Genomic DNA, 22,356 nt, shown 5'->3' with positions numbered 1-22,356 from the left:
AACGCCCAAACTGAAATAAAATACGAAGAGCATACCTGAGGTTCCCTTTATTGGTGGCATATTTGATGTGATTGCAGATCGCTTCAAACATGCCGCTCGTTGTGGTAACGTATCGACAATCGAACACCTGCACGAGATAGAGTGAGAACGAGAGAGAAGGAAAAAGTGTGAGAAGCAAGAATAAAAAAAACCAAGTTTACGAGAAGAAGCACGGCTCTTTGGAAAGTGGCCATAAGCTGGAGGATAAAAAATGGTACGGAAAGCCCCAACCAGCATCCTGTCGTGTCGCATTATCGCGGTCGATCGTCAATATCATCAGTGAGATCGGATCATCGGATTATTCAGTCGATTGGATTCGCGTTCCGAGCGCATCGCGTTGCATTCCGTTCGCTCGTACGGTTGCATCCGTTATGTGGCTGCATCCGGTGTCAGGTACGGTGTGGAAAACGTGCAAAAATCACAGGCACTCGGTTGGTTGAGGAACCATGTTCATCGAATTGGGAAAGTGTATTGCGGTGTTGCATCGTTCGTGTGCACCGGAAGGAAGCAAATGGTGATGCTTCGCGTTAATGCGAGGCAATACTGAATGAGCCAATCAGTAAGTGAATGTATAAAAACATTGGAACAAAAAAGATGAGGATTATTGTATCAAATATCAAGCGATAAACGAAACGTACTTGAGCATCAATAAATAAAGGATTTTTTTGCCTTAAATTATTCCTGCCATCCATTACAGTATCATTTGAATAGGTGATGATCGAGATGCTAATGCACCTGTTTTGAAAGCAAATTCAATGCATATTGTGAAACACTAATGAATCAATTCAACAAGATTAAATGGACCTTGAAAAATGTCCATCAAATCCCTCCGATGTTTTTTTGAGTCTAGATTGTTTCATCTCTTAAAGATAAACGGTACCCCAAAACCAGCATTTGAATTCGCTCCGGTGTCTTTTAATTTGCATCTTAGTTCTGGAAAGAATTGAATTTCAATACCGCCCCATGAGTCGAAACCTCAAAAAGTTAAGATGTTGGTTCACATCGTGAATTCACATTCACGTAACTTCTCACGTCATGTGCCTGCCATCCTTTATGTTTGCTGCATACTTTAAAGGATAATCCTATGCCACCGCAATGGTTTAAGTAGTTACTGGAGTATCGTTGCTAGAATAATGGCTCCAGCAAGCATAAAGGCTGACATTCAGTGCAACTTCGTAGACAGTTTCCTGCTTTGGTACATTTTTCACCTTTTTTCCATCATGGCACGACCATTTTCAGGTGGCTGGATGGTAAAACTGTGCATTTGGGTTCGGTTTCCTGGCACAGATCGCTTCCAGCATCGGTTTACCAGCTGTTCACTCTATAAGGATGTAAATGAAAATCGTTTTTGGTTTTCCGAACGCTCCCAACGATCTCTTTTTTGTGGAACTGTGCAGTAGTCCTCCGTCAGTGTTTGTAATTCTAAAATCACGAACGACCAGACGGTCCTCGGTTCGGTTCGAATACGACACATAAAACTGACTGACCACCGACCATTTACATGGCTTGTCATTCCCAGAAGGCCGGTTGCTTCAAGGTAAATCCACAAAATACTTCCAAGAACGAGAAAAGATGCATGTAATTGCAGCAAAGCACGAAATTAAGTCCCATAACTTTAGCTACTTTTCTCGCCCGAGAATGCGGTGCTCGGGTGAGTTGGCATGACATTGGCCGTAGAAGCTGGGGGAGGGAAATTTATGAAGCCATCTCACCTCATCCACCCCTCAATCAGGTGGCATATTTACGCTCGAGTGGGGGTTATGTTTTTAAATACTATCTGCACTTGATGCGTCTTAATACGGAGCTCGGAACAGAGCGAAGGATCTGCGTTTAAGCGTTCTTTACGGTCCGTCTTATTGAGCAGCGCTCGTGAGGCTGACCAGCGCTGGTCCTTGATTATTATTCCAGCTCATCCGCTTCATCATCAGCCGGAATTTGCTGCACCTGTAAATGAAGACCTCAGAACGCGAGCACGATCCGGCACCGGCATTCCAATCTCGTCCGGGTGGTATTTAAATGAAGATGGCATTCGTAAGTACTTGCCTTTACTGGAGCGAGCTGAATGTCTCTAGACGGTGAGAAAAGGTACATGGAGCCCAGGGAAAGTTTTCTTAACTAACCAATTCCCAGGCGAGCGAAGATATTTATCATTCGCTGCGCTCCTCGTGGGTAGTGCCTCCAGGGGAATATGCCGGCCGAGGGTTTATGTCGAATAATCTTAATAAATTATTCCATACCGCACGTTGATTCGGCGTTCGTTCATGCGGACAACCAAAAGAACTTTATAGCGGTACGTTGGCAGAAGGTTTTGAAACAGCAGAGGATGCTTCCTGATTAACTTGGTCGAGTGATGGAGACGCCCAGTACCTCATGCCGTGCTGGAGTGAAGTACTGGGCGTCTCCATCAGACAGACAGTATCAATGAACAAGGTGAGTTCAGGTTTTAATTTGTTACTTCAAAACGCTGTAAACCTCTTCTACTCTCAAACAGAATATTCATATGACATATTTCAACAGTACAAGGCCGGTAATACGACCTGAAATGTGAGGAAAAGTTTTACAAACCGGATCTTCTCATAAAGAGACGAAAAGGCAATCATCCGATATATGTACATAGAAAAAAGCTCACAGTTAATGATGGCTTTGTTGATCTTTGCTACTTGCGCTTCAATGTGTACCGCATACTCTTCACAAGCCAATTCGAGTGAAACCAGAAAGTGTATCATGGTTCGCTGTGTGGCTGCTCGTTGGTTTAATTAGCCTTTCTCGCGCGAATGTTATGTGTAGTTTTTGCGCACGAACAAAAAAAATCCTCCAACCCTCTCTGGGCCCGGAAATGGTAAAGTGTACACCAGCTCCCTGGAGAAACAACCACAACCCACATGCCCTCGGCTCGGTCAACCGGCTCGTGGAAGATGGCAAGATTGCTTGCTAACCCACGCGAGAGTGCCACTCCACCCGCCACGCATTGCTTCCTGCACCCGCACGCTAGACAGCGGCCAGGCGATAATGAAAATAATTTAATTTTTCCTCCTTCGTCATTTAATTTACACCCTTGTTGGTCCTTTCCGCTTCGGTGGTAGAACGCTTTCACCGAAGCTGGCGCGTGCCGTTTTGCCTGCGTGCGTTCCTTTCCAGCTCGGTTCGTCTTCCTATTTCGCTGCTCGCTTGTGTGGCCGGTGGCAACTTGTTCTCTCGATGGAACCTCATTCGTAGCGCAGATCCACTTGTTTCACGCGAGAAAAGACCCTTCCCGATGGGAAGCAGTCCCACCATCGGGTGGAACGCTAATTACATAAGGACTATGACTCTCAATTTAAATAATTAATCACTTTAACTATCACCCCACCGATCGGGCTCACTTTCACCTCACTTTCGTTCGCCTCGAGGCTGGGCAAGGGTTTAGGTTTTATTTCCCTCTGCTGTTGGTGCATTCGTTCGGTAGTGCTCTTTTTTTTATACATCTCCATCTTCAGCAGCACTGCAGGATGGGTTCTCGTTGCTGGAAAAGATAATTTTATTGAGCCGAAGCACCCTAAGTACCTACCTGCAGCTTGGACCACTGTATTCGCCCGATACAGCGAGACGAATTGCGCCACGCCAGCTTGGCACCGTAGATCAGCTCGGTTTCTGTCAGATGGTACGAGCCTGTTGCTTCGACCTCCTTCTGTACCTGCTGCCAGCGCGTATCGTGGGCTGGCGATTTTAATCTGCAATAAAGCGTGTTTCGGTGGTAAAGAACGAAAGGGTGAGTTTAGTGTTGCACAAAATCGACAGCGCGTTCGCGTAAATATGGTGAAAAACTAAAGAGTGAGATGAAAAAAAAGCGCGATCACGGCAACGGAGTTGGCCATGTTTCAAGTAAATAAAGCGTCACGTAAAAGAAAACAACAGCATGCGAAAGATGAAGAAAAAATGAGACGACCAGCGAGACAAGGAAAACCAGACCGGAAGCGAACGCCCCGTAATTCCGCTGGTTATCTCGAGCAATTTAGTGCTCCGGCAGCTGACTTTGGTTGCTATCTTGGGAGCAGATTGAAAAAATCTCAACTAGCGCTCTATTTTCGTCTCTTCCTTTGCCTCGAGCGGATTAAACGCTCTTAAGCTATCGCGGGAATGTTCGCTTTTCGTTGGCGCAAACCACAAGCAATCCGGTGGCAGCATAATTTTTCCTTCACTTACGTGGAACTCAAACTGCTTGGAAGGTCGTGGTCTCGGTGCGAAGGACACCAGTGGGCGGATGTGGGAGATAATTTGTTGAAAGTTTCCCCCTTTCTCTAGCTTTGTTTTTTTTTGCGCTAGCAGATAGCCAAGACCCAGATTCGGGTCATTTCTTTCGTTTCACTGATTGCCACCGTCACGTACGGGTTCGCGGTCGATGTTCAGTTGAAGTTTTACGTTAAATTGAAAGGGGAAACTTTCTCAAAACCATTGCAAAACTGTACGGTCATTTAGGAAAATAAGTGTGTATGCTTTAACGTTCCTCTAACAAGCGGTATTTGTTATACACTACCATAATAACTGCCTTTTCTTGTAAGAAACCACTCATTGCGGGTGCTTAACAGATTATCATTTTGATATAAATAATTACGAACCGATCATTACAATTTTACTTTCCATTAGAAATAGCAATACGTACTCTGTTTTTTTTTTGCCACAGGTTCTATTCGACAATATTGACCTCATCTGGATCTGAAGACGAATGAGTCAGATCCAAAGAAAATGCTCCTAAACGAGGTTAATCTTCAGCGCATTCAAAGGATACCAACCATCCGTTGAACGGATAAACTTTCCACCACAGTCCATCCGAAGCATCTGCAATGGTTCGGGTTCGTTCATTAAAAGATAAAGTTCCTTGCGGGGAGTTGCACTGAGCCACGGTCAAGTAAGACGGATAGCGAGGCTAACCCGTTTATAAACGTCATTATCGTTCGACATCTTTTGCCTCTCTCTCTCGATTGATACTCGCTAAGGGGCAAAGGACTAAATAAAGCGAGAATGATGCTGATGCTACCGGTTGATGAGCATCTTACGAATGATTGCAACAGTGCGATCTGTTTTCCAAGCTCCATAGTTCGCCCCCGGAATCGACACAAATAGCCTTTCGGTATTTTGCAGTCTTTCGATTTTGTTTCCAGCACGGATGGCTCTTGAGAAGGCAAACCATCAATGAAATACCTGATGGGGCAATAAATAGCTTTATCTTTGATTTGTTTCAGAGCCAACAGGGGAGGGAATGTTTACAAATATAAACGATTGGTTTGCTTGAGCGTCATCTTGAGAGCTTCAAGGAGCCGATGTGCTTCAAGGAGTTCTTAACCATTCTTGCCTGCTCCTTGTGACCGTATCAAGTGTGCCACTAGACAAACATACGTTCCAGCAAACAGGCGTTCTCGTGGCGTGTAGATGCGGAAAATTGGAAGAAGTAAGGCAAGTTTCAACAACGCATGGTCACACAGAGCCACAAGGTGTACATTCTCGCCTCCATTCCATTGAAGAACCCTCGAGTGAGTTCCAGCAGCGACACGTGTGTGAGAAAGATATCGAAGTGCGATCCGAAAGGACTCCCCAAAACCAGCCTGACGTCTTGCTTGGTTGCAAAAGACCGTCCGTTATGTATCCGACAATTCAGACGTGCCGTCACAAGGTGTGACGAAAGCACGAACGCACCAGTGCGTGAGCGCTAGTAGGCTACTCGAATGATCCGGCACTAGTAGGCCATTGCCGACGTGGAGAGGTCATTCCCACTGTCGGTTCCATCAACAGTCGTAACAGTCAGCACCATCAAAGCAACCAGTCCCATGAAGCCTCGTCCTGATGACAACCATCCGAAAAGGATCTCGGGCAGCTCATCGTCCAGGGATGCCCAGGATCTTGCTCCCGCGGGACGACGAACGGCACTGGCAGCAGAGGTATTCATTCTGTTTTATTTGCATCCCTCCGTTACGCAAGCGGGACGTGCAGCAAGAAGAAGCCCGGCCGCATGAAAATGGATTTGACGGCAGCTTTACGATGGACGACCGGACGCGGCGGCCAGGACGATGGCCCTTCTAACCGAGCAATGCAGCGCTACTGGACGGCAAAGCGAGGCGTGCCGGCACCTTCACAGTTCCTTCTGCTGGCGTGTGCAATTTTCCTAGCTCTGATTAAATCTCGGTGACCCGGGAACCCGCACTCGTGGTGCTCGGACTCGAGACATTCCACCCCAAAGCACGCCCGGAAAAGGGCTGAGGGAATGTTTTGCCTATCGCCCCGCACGACATGTTGCGCGTTTACACATTTACTAACACAGAACACATTTAGAGGCCGGCAGAGCATGGAAACCTTGGCCAGCCCGACGCAGACCGACCCATGCCGGATGTAATTGAGACAAGCGTACACACATTTCGGCGCAAGGAAGCCGAAGGAGCACTTCGCTGAAGGTTAAGTTTGTTGCTGGGGCACGCACGCTCCTGCACGATGTGTTGTGTTGTACGCCCGCCCCGTAATGGATCCGGAATATTAAACTGCTTTGTTGCGGTAACGCGATCAACATAACAATCGCGGCTAATGATGATGATTTGCTAATGATTGTTGTAACCTTTTACAGCCGCCCGGTTCGGTCATGGATTAATGGAATGCCGTGCCGAAGACAAATGATACCATCTTGCTGATAGTACGTGTATGGATGGATGAATTCACCGCTTCAAGAGAGCATCGGTCACGGGGCTTGTTTGAAGAAGCATGCTCCGTGCTTGTTTGATCTTGGATGCCTGTACAATGCATCATAAAATGCATGTACATCTTTGAAAGCACATTCTTACTTTGTAGCACATACATATATTTCTCTTATGAGGTTGAAGAGTAATAATATTTTATTAAAATTTTTAGAGAAAAATGATTGGGTTTTGCTGAAGCTAATTTCATGTGATTGAAATTAATAGCTTTAAATTGCTCAGCGAATTTCGAATAATGGGCTACTATTTTATTCCTCAAACCACGCCAGATAGGTGCTTGATTTATCGTACCAGCTATCGCATCCCATTGCCATAGCAACAAATAGTGCTCCTTCATAATAACTAGCCGCATTCCCCAGTCAGTTACATCCGCAATATGCTACATAACTTCATTACAGCTTGCGATTACCACGCGGCGGATGTTTTCGCGGTAGGTAATTAAACCACGCAACCTTTCCCGGTGCCGTATCAGCTCTTGCAGCATCCCGAGTTCCCTTGACGCTGGAGGCGAAATTCTCTCTCTTTTTTGTTTCTGCCGTTAACTCTAGCGTTGTTGTTTCCTTCTTTTTCCTCGATGTTTCCTTTTTCTACCCACGAGTAACGCATCCAAAATGCGCGCACAACCGAATAGTTCTTGACATGGTTTTCCTTTTCCGGGCTTCCCGCGGTCTTCTTTTCGCGCCATAATAGCCACAGGCGAGCCTGGTTACGGAGCGAAGTTTATTTATTTCACTACGTTCGCATTGGATACAAAACAAGACACACACAAAAAAAGGATTCTGCTTGCATGCAATTGCACTGGCGCTGGTCGTCCTGCACAACGGTGGGAGCGCAATGTTTGCGCAGCTACCGCGCCAAGCCTTTTGCCATCATTAACTGGCTAATTAGTGGCATGATTTCCTGGTGGAGGAAAATTTTCCACGCACCTGAGCGGAAGGAAATTTTACCCCCGCTTTACGCGGATGATAAATGATTGTTGCATCTAATTTTCCGGGTTTTTAACCACCGCGATGAAAAAAAAAGCCATACTACCAAGTGTGAGAGAGAGAGAGAGAGAGAGCGCGAGCGAGAAAAGAGAAACACATAGCTGACAGGGAGTCATGGAAAGCAACAAGCTATACAACAAACGGGCATCATTCCGCAAACAAATCATAAGCTTCGTTTCATATTTGCACTTCCTGGACTCGGCCCGTTGTGAGCCCACATCAAAAGGTACGCTTATTTGCGCTCGACACGGGCTCATCCTGCGTAGCTGCAAAAGTAATCCCTTTCGTCGAGGGTCATACCCACACCCGCAGCATCAGCGGTTCGAGTTACACGGTGATGATGGAATTATCGACGCCTGCTGTGACACCGAAAAACACCACGTCACGCGTGACCGAATGACATTTCGAGCGCGACCGAGCGAGCACTTCAATGTTCGACCAATTTGCGCCACACTTCGGTACCGAAATACATTTAAGCTGTTGAGCTTCGCCATTATTTGCCGGCGGGCCGAGGCCGCTTCCTGCCTTGCGTTGGCACTGAATAACATTTTAATCCCACCCAACCAGTGCGGTGTACGACATTTCGATGGGGCATTTATTTTCGGAAAACCAACAGCCCCCCAGCTATGGTCCACGTTGAGGGCGGGAAAATGCAATCACCCGCACTGAGGGTGCAATCGTACAGAGAGCCTGAAGAGGCGACACAAGCATTCCGATATGAAAGCGAAACCCACCCGGAATTGATTCACAATAGGGCAAACAGGACACGCTGCGGGCTGTTGTCCCTTGCCCAAGGGGGTGGGCGAGCTTTTATTGTCGGTTTAGTTATGGGTGGCTTAATTGTTGCCGACGACAAATGCAATTCTAACTGGGGCTTACTCAGCCACAAAGTTGACCAACTACAATTTTGCTCGGTTGCGGGTGGAGCAGAGCTGTTCTCGATTGGATGCTGTTGGGCTAATAGATTGGTCGATGGGTTTAAAATGTGAAAACAATCAGACAGGTATAGCTGTTTTCCTATCAATTAGAGGATAGTTGTCGGTCTCATATAACATTTTAATCTGTAGCGCTGAATACACAAAAACACCGGGACAAAAAGTTTTTTGAAGCTAAATTGAAATATTTCAATCGAGTTCTATTGAAAATGATACCCATAAATCTCCATACCCATCTGCTGCTAATCGATTTACGAATATTTTTTATTTCATTTTAGCTCTTCTTCTAAACCAATAAAAAATGAAACTGAATTTCCTGTTCAAATTTTTTTCAGGTTTTTTTTTTTTGATAAAAACAGTTTTGATTCGTTTTCTGAGTTTTCAATGACGTATCTGCTATGATAAAATTGAGGCAAAAATAAGAAAAATATGATTCAATTTCACGCTTTTGTGTTACATTTGCTTTGAGTAATAAAACCATTTCCGGTGCAATAAAGCAAGCAAACTTTTCAACGGGCTTTGATGAAATTCACTGTGGCGTGTTCTCTTTCCACGAATTCTAGATCAACAACGAAAAACCTGTCTCCAGAGAAAACTTTACGGGATGATATTCATCGCTTCACCGTCAACTGGAGCCTAGAATAAACGCAACACGGGACGTCCGAACGCGGATGGGATAAAGCTCATTTACAAGTTGTAACGAGTTTGCGTCGCGTGCTTTAAAGTGCGTCACCATAATTGAGCCCTATTCAATCGAAACGGCTATCGTCATTTAGAAAATGGTTCGATCAATGGCGCTTATTTTCATCCTTAATTAATCCGGCGGTACGAAAGCTTTTCCACCCACCACGAAACAACGTTTAGTGTAACTTTTTTTGTCCATTGAACTGAAAGCCAGTAATAGTTTTAGGCTAACTGTTTATCAAAATCCATATGCATAAGCATGACCGGCGTCATCGTGCTGAGATGGCATTTTAAACCATTTATGTGCACTGGCTCTCCAGTGAATTAACACCAATTTGATGCAATTTGTGTCTAAAAAAGCGCCCCGGTAGCCATTCCGGCGGATGCTAATTACACGGACAGCAATATTCATAATCAGCGGACAATTTTTGATGTTGCTTCATGAAATTATCACATCAAACTCGCGCTCCAGTGGCCCATGGACGGGGGGACGAAATTGAATTAATGCAGGAACCGGCGAAAAAAAAAAGCTAGTCCTGCTAGCCTTTCACTGACCAACGCCGGTCGGATGGGGAGAAGCGACCGTGATAACATTTGGCGACCCGTTAGCCGGTTTCCACGGTTGGGTCGACCCCGCGAAACTGATTGCCCATTCCGGCTAATGATATTAGAAAACTTTGCGGAAATGTTAGGCGTTTTGTGTGTTCAACGGCCTCGTTTGCAGTAACAATTGAGGAAAATTACTGTGCATTGATAAGGGGTGAAAGTTGTTTGACTAACGGTTTGATTTTGTGGCTTTATCGAGCCCTAATGTGACAGAGCACTGTTTCGGGTATGTTGTTGCTAGAGTCAAAAACGTAGCGCTCTTTCACATCATTATCAGTTCAATCTCAACACATGATCGAGAAAAGAACCCCTCATAACCGACATCTGCCGTAGCGCATCGATAAATGTAATTTAGCATTTTATTTAATGCAAATGTTTCATTTAAATTCTAGCACCGTAGCATGTGTATTAACTATTCATGCACCATACACAACACACCAAACTCGCTCAGTGTGAACGGGTCACGTGGGATAACTGGTGAAAAATTTCTATCGCAAAATGAAAACACACATTAAACGCAGTTTGTTATGTAAATCTTGTTCACATCCACATGAAAAACAAACGCACCTGCCTATTTGCATTCAGTTTTCGAATGCGCTGCATCGCATTCAGATATACGCATTGTCCAACTTTAAACATTACACAAACAATCGATGCTCTAATCATTTTCGTTCACCTTCAAACTGTCCTGTGCTACAGCAATACGATTAAAATTACAACCTTAATTTGATGCCTCGTGCCCTTTAAGAGCTCCATTGAAAAAAAGCTATCCTTTTCGCTGAATCTGCGTCCGTGAAAAAGATCGTGTTCGATGTCTGTTTTTTTTTCACACTTTCTCTTCCCGGTTCCCAAAACGGTTCGGAACGTTGAACAAGCGAGGGCAGCAACACAGCAAAAGAAAGTGAGCAGTAAAAGGATTTGAACAGGTGCGAAACAAGGTAAACCTCTTACAACGTTGTCTGCCAGCGCCAGCTGTAGCGCAGCGTTTTTCCATGCAAGTGCTCATTTTTCCGACGGATAGCAAGTACCCGGAAAAGCTTTGAATATTTATTTCGGGAACATAAAAGTAATAGCAATGTTATCTTTAAACGAGTAGCGAGAGAAACTAACGGAGCTGATAATGATCGATTGGTAACCAAAGCATACCTGCCGATGGACACAATTCCCGGATGCAAGTAATAAATGATCAAATGGTTAGGGAAAAGCTTAACGTCTGCTTCCACCAACGACCGCAACCCGTCCGCGTGACAAATGTGGCAGTGCGTTTGGCAAAAATAAAAGAACAACAGTCCACAGCAACAAATTCCAACTCCACCCACCCATGGGCATTGGGAACGCTCGGTGATATTTGTCCAAATTCCGACAGTTATACATTGGAACGCGCGATGCCCTCTGGGCGGCTGTCCCACCAAAGGGACGCACGACAAATAATAAGATACGCCGCACGCCAAAAGCGAACCGGAAATACCTTCATCCTGGGTGGTGGATTATTTCTAGTCCCTCGATGGCTGGGGCTAGGGCTCAGGAATCGCACCTGAATGCCCGCAAGAGTCGTAAATCCTTTACCCCTTTTGTCAGACGGTTCACCGGAGGGAAATTTATTTGTAATCGTCGTGGCTGCCTTTTGAAATGTGGCGACCCAAGCACAACAAAACCCACAGGAAAGGGTGTACGGAATCAGAACCAATCGAAAACCATTCACCCATGATGATAGAATACACACGGGGAAAAAATGGGACGAATTCCCCGCTTCGCAGCTCTTCGTAAGGGCTATGGGGAGCCAACGGAAAACTAAGGGGTTTTTTTTAAGGGAAACAACCTTAGTGAAGCGATTATTCTCTGCTTGCCGGGACAATTGGGTCTGTGATTAAAATAACACAAATTTAAGATTAACCCGTATAAGCAGCACCCTGGGAGTAGATTGTAACTTGCAGACACCTGTATGCAAAATGGAACAAATGAAAGAAAATGAACCAACAAGAGAAGGTCGTTATTGAACATTCAAACCGAGAAAGCCTGCCAATCGATGCAAATCAATTTCAATCGTTCACAGCAAACAGCATCCCAGAACCGCATGCTATCGCTTCGAACGAGATCGATTATTAATAATCCTGAAGCCAAACCCACCCGGGCTCGGTTGAGGTGTGTCAAAAGCAAATATTTTTCCAACTCCCACCTCGTTGGAGCACGGCAAGAAATGCACAAAATAAACGCGACGACAACCATGCTGGTGGAAGGAATCAGTTCAGTTCACTTCTGGTTGTACTGAGCATTATAAAGCCTTCTCGGATTGGAAACAGCTTCAGAAGCGTAGGCACGCTTGAAGGACGATTGGTCAGTGGCACAAGGGTTCAATTTTCCTTTCTTTTTCGCATATCGCAAGGCCGGCGGCAGGTGTGATTTATATGGTTGGGTTTTCATTGGCAGTCGGATCTCGCAAATGACGGGAATTAAAGACCGGAAGTTACCCAGCGGGACAAGGTACCTCCAAACGAATCACAATCTTCGTTTATTTGTATTTATTTGTACCCAGCGTGTTTCCCGTTCACGTTCACTTTCTGTGGGTTTTGAGTGTGTTCTCGTTACCCTTCGGTGGGAAATCGCAAAAACAGACCCGCAACCGTACGGGATTATCGAGAATGATTTAATATGGTTCCGACATTACATGCGCCCGCAACAAGCCGGTTCCGTATTCCCTCGTTGACCGTCGGGAAAGTCTCTCAAGGCACTGGTCTTGCTCCCAGAAAGGCTCTCTCCAGCCCGTTGAGTAGACGTCCGCAGACGTTGAGTAGACGATGCCCATTGAAAATTAATTCCTGTGGCCGACTCCAGCCTCGGTTCGTTCGGTTTGCAACTAACGGCTAACGCTACAATCGCATTATACGTGGTTCGAATGCTGAACGATGTCTGCTGCGTTCTTCGAAGCCTGCCTTCGATCGGTTTCGGGTAAGCGAGAGGACGAGTTTATCAGACATTAGTTGAGGTCAAACAAAAGACCACGTACGCGTGGCGGCCCAAGCGAATCGAAGGGCGATACTCGATAATCAATTTGTTTCATTAGCCGTTCGAAAGTCGATCCTTTCATCGTTGTCTGAGTCCGTTTTCCATCTAGATTATGGACGGAGTTCAATGTTTAAGGCACGCTAGAGATTAAGGTGTGTTCGTGAAAATACAACATGCATGTAGCTTGAGCGTGTTTTCAAAGCCCAATCCAAAATGGCGCTGAGCTTGTGAATGCTTTGAATGCTATTTAAATTTTGCATTGATCTATATAAAATCAACTCACACATTCCGCACGTCACAGCGCGCATGGAGTACTTTCCGATAGAGCGCTGGAAAACTTTCAATCCCCACCGAGTTGTGCAGGAAACGTGTCGACATAGTTCACGCCTGGATGAGCGCACACAGGATTCAATCGACCATTCAAACACTCCTTGAGATTACCGACATTCCCGGAGCTCGATCGATCACAGAAACGACTGCGAAGAGTGGGAGACATTTTGCCATAGATTGCCAAAACCCCGGCACGAGTGAAGCGGAAATGCTTATTCTAATATGACACATGTCAGATAAACTGTTCCACCGCATTCAATGTCGCGCGCGAGTCTAACTGTGAGCCTTGAACCCCATTGGCTCACTGCGGGTGAAACATTCTTGTTTGAGGAAAATATTCGACCGAGTTTTTCGTCGCTTTTCTGAAAGAAAAATTCCAGCGGGAAGGGGAGTTGTTCGGGTGGAGCATTCGAAATTGATGGAATGGAATATTTTTCTACGGCTACGATTCGATCGCCGAACGAAAACAAATGGATGCTATGAGCGAGGATTCGGACGACGATGCACCATTTCGGATGCAAGGTGCACGCTGTTCGCAGCATCGTATGTCTCCTTGCAATTACCATGCAAATTGCACATTGTTTGATGTGCACTCCTGCGGCGATGGTATCTTTTTTGAAGGGTTTTTTTTTATTTGCCAAACGCTTTAAAAGGTAGAGCGAGATCGAGCAAGGTCCGCTGAATAGGGTTAAGTGCTGCTTAACATTGAATTACGGAGAAGGTTTCGAAGGGGAGAATCTTTAGAAAGAAAATATCTGGAGCATTTGAGTATGATTTGATCGCCATTGACATGCTGTTTGAGATTATTTGAAAATGGGAAAGCAAAAAACAATCGCAGCCATTTGGATAAGTAAAAATGTGAATGGAATTTTGATCGTAACATCGCTTAAGATTTAATTTAAAAATCATGACGGGCATCTCACGCCTTAATTTGATTACACTCAATGTTTAGCTATCGATTAAATGTCCAAATGCTTAACAATCAAAACAAAAAAAGACAAATTTGAATCCATTTTTTATCGCAAGTTTTTCGGAAGTTACATTTTACCTTGTTCAGCATCAACGCCACGCCCGTTGTTAATCACGCTTTATCGATTTTTGTTTTGCTCTAGTTCTTTTGCTATCCCTCATTTTGGAATGGTCTTCGGTAGCAAATAAGAAATTTTTGCAGAATGTTTTTTTTATCATTTCTAACGATACAACACTCAGCCTAAAAAACATTTATATCATAGCCGGAGCACCACCCCGAAGGAGGAACATTAAAATAAAAAAAAAGGAAACAGAAACACCTGAACCTTTTTGGATGCCTTGCCCTTTTTTACGACTTCCGCTTGGAATTTTAAAATAGATCGAATGTGGAATACCTATTCGCTTGCAATATGGTTTTCCTGTTTAAAGTTGTCTGATCTGTAGGATTTATTAACAATCCACGTGATAAATTTTAGCAGCAAGGTAAATCATATAGGAGAACGTTTGAAAAATATGACAACCGGCGTCGACAGTAGACAAGAAATTAACGAACCACGAGATCGATCAAAGCTACATATTCCAAATAATATTCCGTACCCATTGTGGCTTCTCACACAATTGTGACAAGGCCACCTGCTAATTACAATCGTCATCAAACACGAAAGTGCCACTCAGCCACCGCCTAGCAATCCCACACAGAACGTGTGAAAATCCAACCATTCCATGCGATTCTGCGTTCGATGTGCTGTAGAAGGCGGTTTGAGATTATTGTGACCTCACGTCAACGCACGCCTATCGGCCGAAAATGCCTCAATACGGCTCCATCCACTTTCCCAAAGATGAATGTAAGATCTCGCTAACACACGAGCTCCAGCCTACGCTGAACCGAAGGTGCTTGTAATTACTTCCCGCACCGGGAGCTGCCTCATCCGTAAGAGCTTTTCACTCGCGGCCCCACAATGGTTGAAGAACGTATCGTGAGGGTTGTTCAAAGCCCGGCTCTACGTTCGACAACGCTGGTCGCCAAGAACGGCGAACCCCAAATCGTGTCCTACGGCTCTTCACGTCGAGTGCATTCAGGATGTTTGCATCTTGAACGGGCACCAACTGACGACGGCGCATTGGCGGAATCGGCTATGGGTGACATTCGCTCTGCGCGAGCTGCATCGAAATTTGGTCGTTTCACTACTTTGCGGCCGTTCGCTGCATTGGACACGCTAATGAGCCTGTGGGTACGTGTGGCTGAGCCCGCAACGGTTACACTCACCAGATGGCGCGTTTGAGCGTGTTCCTTTCGTGGGGCATGATGCTTGCGGTGCCAAAGTTTGGGTGTGCGTTTCTTGGTAGGGAAAGTTTGCGACCAGACGAAATGAACGTTATCCCAACCGCGCTAAGGGAACAAGGGCCCTGACAAGGGCTTAACGCTGCCAGGAATGTGATACGTTCCCGCTGTGAACGATGTGATTATGCGAGCGGGTGAAAAGTGCATGAACAAACTTTTCCCATGCATGTAACACGGGCTTAGAGCACGACGAAAGAAAGGCTTTTAAATAAACCCATCATTTAACTGCACATACGCAACTCTAGTAATACATATTTTATAAGAACAATTGTCACACGCGTAGCTTCCCTGTGATTATGCACCATTTCCTGCAACACTGGCTTATCGGAGCTCGGGACAATCATCTCAATTTTTCGCATAATTCCCTCATTCAATAATCAGTTCATTTTTGCACACACAAAGTCGAAACCGCCCTACCGACGACAGGAAATGAAAAGCCCAAGGGACCGCACCAGTCGCCAGTGACGTAAGCTAAATGTCACAATATCAAACATGTCACCATTTACAATCCGACGGATTAACTCTCAATGATTCCGCGACCCAGCTGGGTGTCTTTTTCGCCCGCATGGAGTGCACATTATGTCCCACTCTCGAGAAGTGTATGCTAGCGAAATCAAACAGCAACACAGGGCGTATCTCGTATGCTTCATCCCTTCGGAAAACAAGCAAACGTGGTGGGGAGAAAAAAAGGCGCAAAGAATATGCCACGAAGGCCCCTTTTTTCGCCGCTACCGCACGTTAAGCAACCATTTACTTCCTACGGCTGCGATATCACTCGCAGCCCGTTTGCCAGCTGGTTGGCATTCCGTCACCAGCACGCTCGTCTTCTCGGCTCATCCACTCGAAGGTTTTCGCTTCCCGGAAGGAAAAACCTCCCGCGAATTCAAACTGCGGGTGGATGGAAGCAATCCACTTCGAGCCGGGTCTGTGACTCGGCCACGTCCCAAAGGATTCCACGAGATTCCGCCGGTAGGTACGCGCTAACGTGCCCGTTACCCGCCATGTAAATGGGTTCCCTAATGTCAAACAACCGCGAGCAGCATGGAGCGATGATCATCCGTTGCCTTACCCCTAGCTGTTTGTCAATATGTTTGCTCTGCCGCATAGGGTAAGAACGGCGAAAAAAAAATCTCATTCCATGTGCACAGCATGAGCTTCAGTTTCTTCTCCGGGTGAGTGTGAGTGTGTCGCCTACGTCACAAATGAACCGGTGGGGCGAGAAAAAAAAGAAGCAGATAGAATGAAAATAACACTTAAGGTAAGCGCATCGTATGAGCATCGTTCAAAGAGAGCATTGAATGAAACATGAACGCCTGAAGCGGAGCGATATACTGTAAAGCGTATGGAGCGATCTAGCTAGACACACACATACACACACAAAAAATGCCTATCGCAGCAAGGACCATGCGCCTCCATTCGAGGACCATGCGCCTCCATCATATATTTGATGGTTGCCGCGGTTGGATGCATACCCAACAAAGGCGTACTGGCAAATATTTTCATGTGCAAACCGCGGTACAATTCAATTACGCTTCCCTGTATCCCCGAGCGGGTGCGAAAGAGCGACGAACGAAAAAGCAAAGAGATTATTTTATCGTCCTCGTGGGAACAGCGTGTAGTGCGTGTTGCATACCGTTAGGAGTACTGCGCTCCAATCGTCCAAATGTTGACCGTTATGGTCGACCGATCAACAGACACGGATTGATTGCGAATAACGTCGCTAATATTTACTTACCGCCGAATCGACGAGTAGTACTGGTCGAGAAAGTCCTTCGCGTGCTGTTGCACCACTTCCGGTTTGCGTGATTCGATACCGATGACGTGCGGCGTCATGACGCTGCCCATGCACACTTCCCGCGAGCACGACATCACCTGGTGAAAACAGGGCGAAAGAAAGAGTGAAAAATAAATGATCAAATATGCACCATACACCCAGTGATGATGGAGAGATACGATGCGTTCGGAATCTGGCAGTCCGTGTGTGTGTGTAAAGGCTGTCGGTGGATTATCCGGAGCATTATGCTTTCCCTCGTGAGGACGAGAAGTGGCTAAACGAGCGAGAGGTGTGAGTAGCCGCAAGCAAACGGGGCTGAATTATGAGAAATATTAAATTCAGCGACATGTCAAATCGCTTCCGTTGCTTCCACTGACGTAATCTCTCACTCCACGTAGGTTAAAGTCCTGCTGTTGCGCCAAGCGATGCTGCTGCGTTCCAAGCCTGCTAACGTGATGAGTCGAGCTCCACCGTCACGATGCCACGGGTGGTGGGTTTTTGTGTATGAATTATCGTTCTGCGGTCTGGCTCGGTGGTTGACTTGCAACAGAGGCGAACTCGAGCGAACCAACCTAACCGTATGCCCGCATGCAAACGATCGTGAATTGTGAAACAGGCGGCCGGCATATCTTGGCGTTGAAGTTGAGTTTGGGTTTCTTTCTACTGTTTGTACGCGCTCATACAGACACATACACACTCACACACATATGAGGTTTCATTTGTTCTTCACTTATGCTGGAGAATCGCGGCCTCTTTTTTGCGTTTTGCTATGCATTTTAATCAACCATTGCTGGGAATTACTGTGCAAGCTAAATAGAGCGCCACCAGTCAAGCCAGAACATTGTGTTGGGTGACTTCTACATCGAACGAATGGTCTGTAAGTAGCCAGGGTTGGATGATAAGAGCCATCTAATAGTGCCGTGCTTTATGAGGATTAAAACAGAGAGAGATTTTTTTTTTGTTCAACCCCGTATTATTTGCTCCCAATTGTTGGTTATGAGGGGGGAATAAAATTTTATTTTCGATCTCGCTCAGAAACAACACATTAAACCGTTATCCTTTAATCCTCACAACCACACTTTGGGTGGATTGGCAAACGAGGCACCGTGTTGCGACGTTCATTTGCAGAAAACAGGAAGCACGGTTCATTTTACCCCCGAATTTCCACCGAACAATGGTCCTCGGTTTTGCGCCCCGAACCAGCCGGCGTACCGGCGATCCTGATTCCGGTCGAGTGTGTTTTGGAATACATTTCGGCGCCTACACATGGGTAGAAATTTTCCCTCACCCAACGAGAAAAGAGAACAAAAAATAGCGCCACAAGAATACATTCAATTTCCGAACCGAAAGCGAAGCCATCGACCTCCGACGGAGCTTTTTTAAGCAGCAGTGAGAAGAAGCGGCATAAAAATCCGTAAACCGTTCAAATACTCTCGAGCATAATTTCAATTTTCGTTTCCTTCCCGGCGCTCTCGCAGATGGTCACCGGATATTACTTGCCTCGGTCAGCCGTGTCTCAGAAGGCGGCTTCGGTTTCGCTCGCACGCGCGCACATCCGTGCCACCTTCCACCGGTCCGTTTGGACATCCCAATAACAATGACAATTTTCATTTCATTTATTGTTATTTCCATTTCCCACGCGCCTCGCCGCACGCGTGCCTCAACAGCCGGTGAGCCGGCATTAACTGTCTGGCCGTCGGCACCGAAGGAGGTTCGAAAATGATATGCAAAGCGTTGCCGTGTGCTGTGTGCTGTGCCGAATCATCCGTGCAGGATATTTCCTACCCCAAGGGGCGCTAACGCACCAGAACAGGTGGCAAGCTGGAGATTTTTTTTTGCCGACGTCATCATCCGCGCGGGATGGTTTTCGCGTCTGTTTACATTCCCGTGTGCATCCTTCGGGTACGGTTTTACTTTTTGGTTTAACTTGAGCAAAAAAAAACCTCCTGAAAACTCCATACACACACCGTGCGCTAGGGGGATAAGGATCCGGGTTACCGGTCGTCCAACCCGACCCGTAACATTAGCATAAACATTGTGCAACTTTCTGATGGCTCGCGCGAGAACCCCGTGAATATCCTGTGAAAAGTGAAAAACCAACGCACCAATACAACCTCACCGCACGAATCCAAACGCACAGAGGGCAACCTCAGCACGCATTCGTACGGAATTGTTTGGTATACGCAAACAGACCGATGCTAGCTCGGTTTGCTTGCTAGGCTCGCGTGCCAGTGTGTCAACGTGCAATGTTAACATTAGTACTTTAACTATGACCTACGCGAGCGGATAAACAACGCCTTTTAAAACCAGTGTCTATGTTTTACTACTTGATATAGATCATGATTAAAAGGGCATTTTATTTAGCAGCCTCAGCTGTCATATTTTTATAATTTTTTTTCGACTTTTACTTCAACATATTTTATACCTTGTAGCAGTTAAAGCCAATCAAAAAAAAGCAGCAACAACCTTTTTATTTTTAACTTTTCCTCTCTTAGCAAAATGCTACAAATCTACGGGCATTTAGCTGTCCACAATGAAATCGCGGAAATCGCTTCCAACACCAACAGCGCCCCCGGCTGTCGTCAAATCACAGCCCAGCTCGCCTTAATTGAGAAATGATTGGAAATAAAATATTTATTATCCAACGCTCGATTCAACCATTTTGTCACGCTTCAACTGACCGAGCGCGAGGAGCACGCGAGGCGAACGAACGAAACAACCAGCACAAACGATTTTATGAACACTTGAAAATGGTTAGCCACCACCGCGATCGCTAGCGAAGGGCAAAAAACGAATTCCGGAAAGGAAAATGCTGAGAAAACGACGGGATTCCTCCCGGCGGGAAATTAATGGTGCCTGGCCGTAAGCGAAGAGTGCAGCCTTCAATCGCCCTACCGTAGCTGAGCTACGGAAATGGTCATGTTCTTCTCAGAAATAAAACATTTCGTTAAATTATGACCACAGGACGGAGGTCAATAAAATGATTTAAAAGTGAAAAAGATTGTCACAATCAAAGGCGCAAAGCAACAAGAAATGGCTGCTCTTACTAGAGCGTTTTTGGAAGTGTAGCTTTAGCGCCAAGGGGCAGATATGCCAGTGCTTCTACCTGTTTAGACGCTAGTTCTCCAGCGAAAGGTCGATGTTCTTGCGAGGACAGGCCATTCCAGCTCGGATCCCGTTACGCAACCGGAGGCGTGTGATAATTTATTAATAATGAGCAAATGGGCAAGCTCATTTGCGCTCGTAAACTTTCCATTTGCGGGAGCATTTTTTTATCGCTTTCGCAAGCCCTCGAGGAGCGTTTCGTTCGCACTGCTGGTACTCTACCGATCTGTGCTATGTTCTGAGTTGTTTCATTGCACCGCGTGCGCAGACCCTGTCGGTGGCTGGTTTCCCGAAACCGATGGACACTGCCCCAAGGAAGATAAACGTAATGGTTAATATCATAGACGATAAAATGCGCATTCAACCGTCGGCTACATCCCGCCAGTGTGGGAATCGGCTGCAGAGATCAGATGGGTCGTAAATTGTGCCTTAACTACTGCACACAATAGGTGGACGGTGTTTTATTACACATCCTTGATCGCGATTCGTGTCCATTCATCGATTGTGTATGGAACATATTTGATATGATTTTGTACAAATATCGTTCTTTCGATCAAAAGAAACATCAGCAAAGAGTAGAATCGAACATCAAACCGTGGGGAAAATGTCAATGGGCAAGTGGAAGCATTTATTCTTGACTTGATCATCTGTGTACGCACGATACAGAAGCAAATGGACCTCAACGAACACGTGCTTTTATTGGCCAGTTGAGATTCATCTTCTCCGCCGCATCAACGCATCCCCCAAGCATTCATTCATAAACTGCTAGCTTTCACCGTTTTCCCGTAGCAGTCGCACATCGTTTCGCAAGCACGAGTCCGTTAAGTGGCGATTCGGATGGGCAAGATCGTGATCCCATCGCGCTGGTCGGGCAACTTTAAATTGAAGTGTAAATTAGATTTCCTCAACCCTCGAGTTTGGAACGACTCCTCCAGTGCAGGATGCAATCGACACTCGCCGGTGGTGACATATTTTCTCCATGCTTCCAGCGACGGAAGAATCGCACATACTTCGATCCATTCCGTGTCGGTTTATGATTTTGGTTTATGCTGAACTTCTTCCCACACCCCGGGGGCGTAAAACTTTCTCCCGGGGCGCGTTAGCAGATAGTTTACGTCGGAGTGAAGATATCTGTGGCGAAAGTTCCCTTCCAGTGTCACTGAGATCGTCAGCGCAGTGCGTTCCGATGGACGGTTTTTGCCTCCGGTGGGTTGCAGATAAAACGGTCACATTGCACCACTCGGAAAAGTGTTTACGAGCTTAAGGCAGAATTCGCTGACGATCTGCGCCACAACGCTCTGCAGCTCGAAGGGACTTTCAAAACTAATGAGGTTAGGAAACGAACACGTTAACTGCATGTTGAAGCATTAATAATGGCCTTTCTTTTCTTGTGTTGCTCCTAGCAAAAATCTAAACGATAAATTAAATCTTTTTATTTCCTTAAAATACACAACCGGAGCAGTGTAAAAATTCGATTCGATTCTCTAAGAACATTCTCTCTTCTCCAAGGACGACGACTCCACTCGAATGCAATGTTCTAATACATTTCAAGCTTAAAGTTCCAATTATTATTCAGAAAGAACAGACTAACCACAACTTAAACTCGAAACGAGACAGCACTTCGTTCACAGCGAACCTTGCCTGTCAGCAGCAAAATGTTGTTGACCCGCTCAACTGGGTGCATTTACACAAACCTACCGGCAAAACTTGTTGCTGTTGAGATGCTGCGCTCCGTCAACTTGTCCCTCACTGCTTACCGAATCGTCCATGAATAAAATATCTACTTCAAGCATTTGATCATGGGCGCAGAGGTAGCGAGAGATGACTCTTCGGAGGATTCGGCGCGGTTTGAATAATATTTTCAACA

The 22,356-nt window shown here is 45.9% G+C and overlaps 1 protein-coding gene across 1 annotated transcript in view; it reads right to left on the bottom strand.

Moving 5' to 3' along the window:
- Positions 1-22,356, bottom strand: part of LOC128725918 (nitric oxide synthase) — a 51,807-nt gene that overhangs the window by 17,882 nt on the left and 11,569 nt on the right. The window contains exons 2-4 of the mRNA XM_053819692.1: positions 17,346-17,482; positions 3,587-3,749; positions 36-127 (exon numbers count right to left, since the gene is read on the bottom strand). Of these exons, the coding sequence (XP_053675667.1) occupies positions 36-127; positions 3,587-3,749; positions 17,346-17,482 (392 nt within the window). The remainder of the gene's footprint in view (positions 1-35; positions 128-3,586; positions 3,750-17,345; positions 17,483-22,356) is intronic.

Source organism: Anopheles nili, chromosome 3 (assembly GCF_943737925.1).
Source record: "Anopheles nili chromosome 3, idAnoNiliSN_F5_01, whole genome shotgun sequence".
NCBI lineage: Eukaryota > Metazoa > Arthropoda > Insecta > Diptera > Culicidae > Anopheles > Anopheles nili.
The sequence above is the reverse complement of the archived record's forward strand: the minus strand, read 5'-3'. Positions and strand labels throughout refer to the sequence as shown.